The sequence below is a fragment of the Geospiza fortis genome, unplaced genomic scaffold (assembly GCF_000277835.1).
Source record: "Geospiza fortis unplaced genomic scaffold, GeoFor_1.0 scaffold1695, whole genome shotgun sequence".
Taxonomy (NCBI): Eukaryota; Metazoa; Chordata; class Aves; order Passeriformes; family Thraupidae; genus Geospiza; species Geospiza fortis.
In genome coordinates, this window is record NW_005054743.1 from 49385 (window position 1) to 51180 (window position 1796).

The following is a 1796-nucleotide window of genomic DNA, read 5'->3' on the forward strand; positions in this document are numbered from 1 at the left end:
AGCAGCTCCTCAAAGGTGCGAGTGGCCTCGGCGTAGCGCTGGGGGCCAGGGGGCACCTGCCACCCCCTGCCTGCCCCCACAGGCACCCCTCACCCCCCAGCCAGCCCAAATGCACCTCAAAGCCTCACTGATATCCCCCAGCACAGCCCTAGCACACCCCACCAACATCCTGTGCCCTGCCCAGTCCCCCCAGCCCCAGCTCACACCTAATGCACCCCTCATCCACAGCACCCTACAGTTCCTCCAGTCCCCCACACCCCACAGCCAGCCCAAATGGCACCTCAGAGCTTCACTGACACCCCCCAGCACAGCCAAACCCCACCCCACCAACACCCTGCAGCACCCCCAGTGCCCTGCCCAGTGCTCCCAGCCCCAACCCTCATCTACAGCACCCTACAGCTCCTCCAGTTCCCCACAGCCTCCTCCCACACCCACTGGCACCCCTCAGCCCCCTGCCCAGCACTCCAAAATCCCCCAGTTTTTCTCCAACACCCCTAACAGCTCCATCCCCACTCCCAGAACCCTGCAGCCCCTCACCCAGCCATGAATGTGGGGGTGTCACTGAGACGTGGCCCTGCCAGCCCAGCACCCCCAGCTCGCCCCCAGCCCCTCTGCTCACCGGTGTTCCCGGGGGTTCAGCTCCAGGGCCACGGTGAAAGCCCAAACGGCCTCAGCGTGTTGGCCCATCTGGGCCGCCTCGATGCCGTGGCCTGGGGAGGTGACACAGGGACACAGGGAGGGACAGTCCCTCTGAGCTGGGGAGAAGCAGGGAGAGCCCCCAGTGCCCTCCCCTGGCCCCTCTGGGGGTCCCTGCACTGACCTGCGAGCGCCAGGCTCTGCGCTACCGTGCTGGGGCTGGGTGGCCTGGCCTGGGGGGGCTGAGGGGACACAGGTGTCCCCACAGGGTCCCCACGCCCCTTCTCAGGCACCTTCCTGCTTGGTTCCACCACGTTCTGCGGCCCAGGGGACCGGTCACTGCCCGGGGGAGGCAGCCTGACCCCCGCCTTCTCCCGGGCTTTGCAGACAAAAGTGCAGCTCAGGTCCAGCTCCTCCTGGGGAAGCACGGAGGGATGAGGGATGGGCAGGCAGAGCCTGGGACCCCCCAGCCACAGAGGGCCCCCATGGGGACGCTGTCCCTCACCTCTGCCACTGCTGTGCCCTCTGGCCCAGGCTCCCCTGAGGGCACTGTGGAGTCCCCAGGGCACGGGGAGGGCTCTGGGCAGAGCTCCTCATCCTCAGCACCCTCTGAGGGAGGCCCAGCGCCTGCAGCGCCACTTGGGGGGCTCTGCAAGGACAGGGAGGGGCTGAGGTGACAAGGTTATGGGGTGCTGGCTGCCCCCTCACCTCTGGGCACCGCTAGAACAGCACGAGCAGGCTGGACTGGTCACTCACTGGGTCAGTGTTCTCTTTGTTCTTCTGCTCTTGGCCCAGTTTCTCCCGTTTCTTTCGGTCCTTTTGTTTCTGAAAAGGAAGAACACGAACCCACGAGCAGAGAAATGCAGTCTCAGCCCCCAGCTCAGGGACCCGCTGGCAGCGCCCCAAGAAGAGGCAGTGACCCCAATCCCCAGGAGCTGGCAGGGGCCCTTCCCAAGGCTCACCCACCTTCTTCTTCAGCTTCTTCTTCTCTGCCTTCCTCTTGGCTCGCTCCTCCTCTGCCACCAACTCCTGAGCGTTCTTCTCAGCTTCCTGCAGGAGTTACCTGAGTCAGGACAGCTCTGAGGCCATGAGGTGGGACCCTCTGGTGATGTCAACCTGAACCCCTCCAGCACTGGGGGACATCTGGGGGGATTTTGCCC

At 65.3% G+C, this 1796-nt stretch overlaps 1 protein-coding gene across 1 annotated transcript in view; it reads right to left on the reverse strand.

Moving 5' to 3' along the window:
* Positions 1-1779, reverse strand: part of TTC31 (tetratricopeptide repeat domain 31) — a 5647-nt gene extending 3868 nt beyond the window's left edge. Inside the window, exons 1-6 of the mRNA XM_031065357.1 lie at positions 1753-1779; positions 1603-1686; positions 1393-1461; positions 1142-1285; positions 821-1052; positions 620-710 (exon numbers count right to left, since the gene is read on the reverse strand). Coding sequence (XP_030921217.1) covers positions 620-710; positions 821-1052; positions 1142-1285; positions 1393-1461; positions 1603-1686; positions 1753-1779 — 647 coding nt within the window. The remainder of the gene's footprint in view (positions 1-619; positions 711-820; positions 1053-1141; positions 1286-1392; positions 1462-1602; positions 1687-1752) is intronic.
* Between the last annotated feature and the right edge of the window lie 17 nt (positions 1780-1796).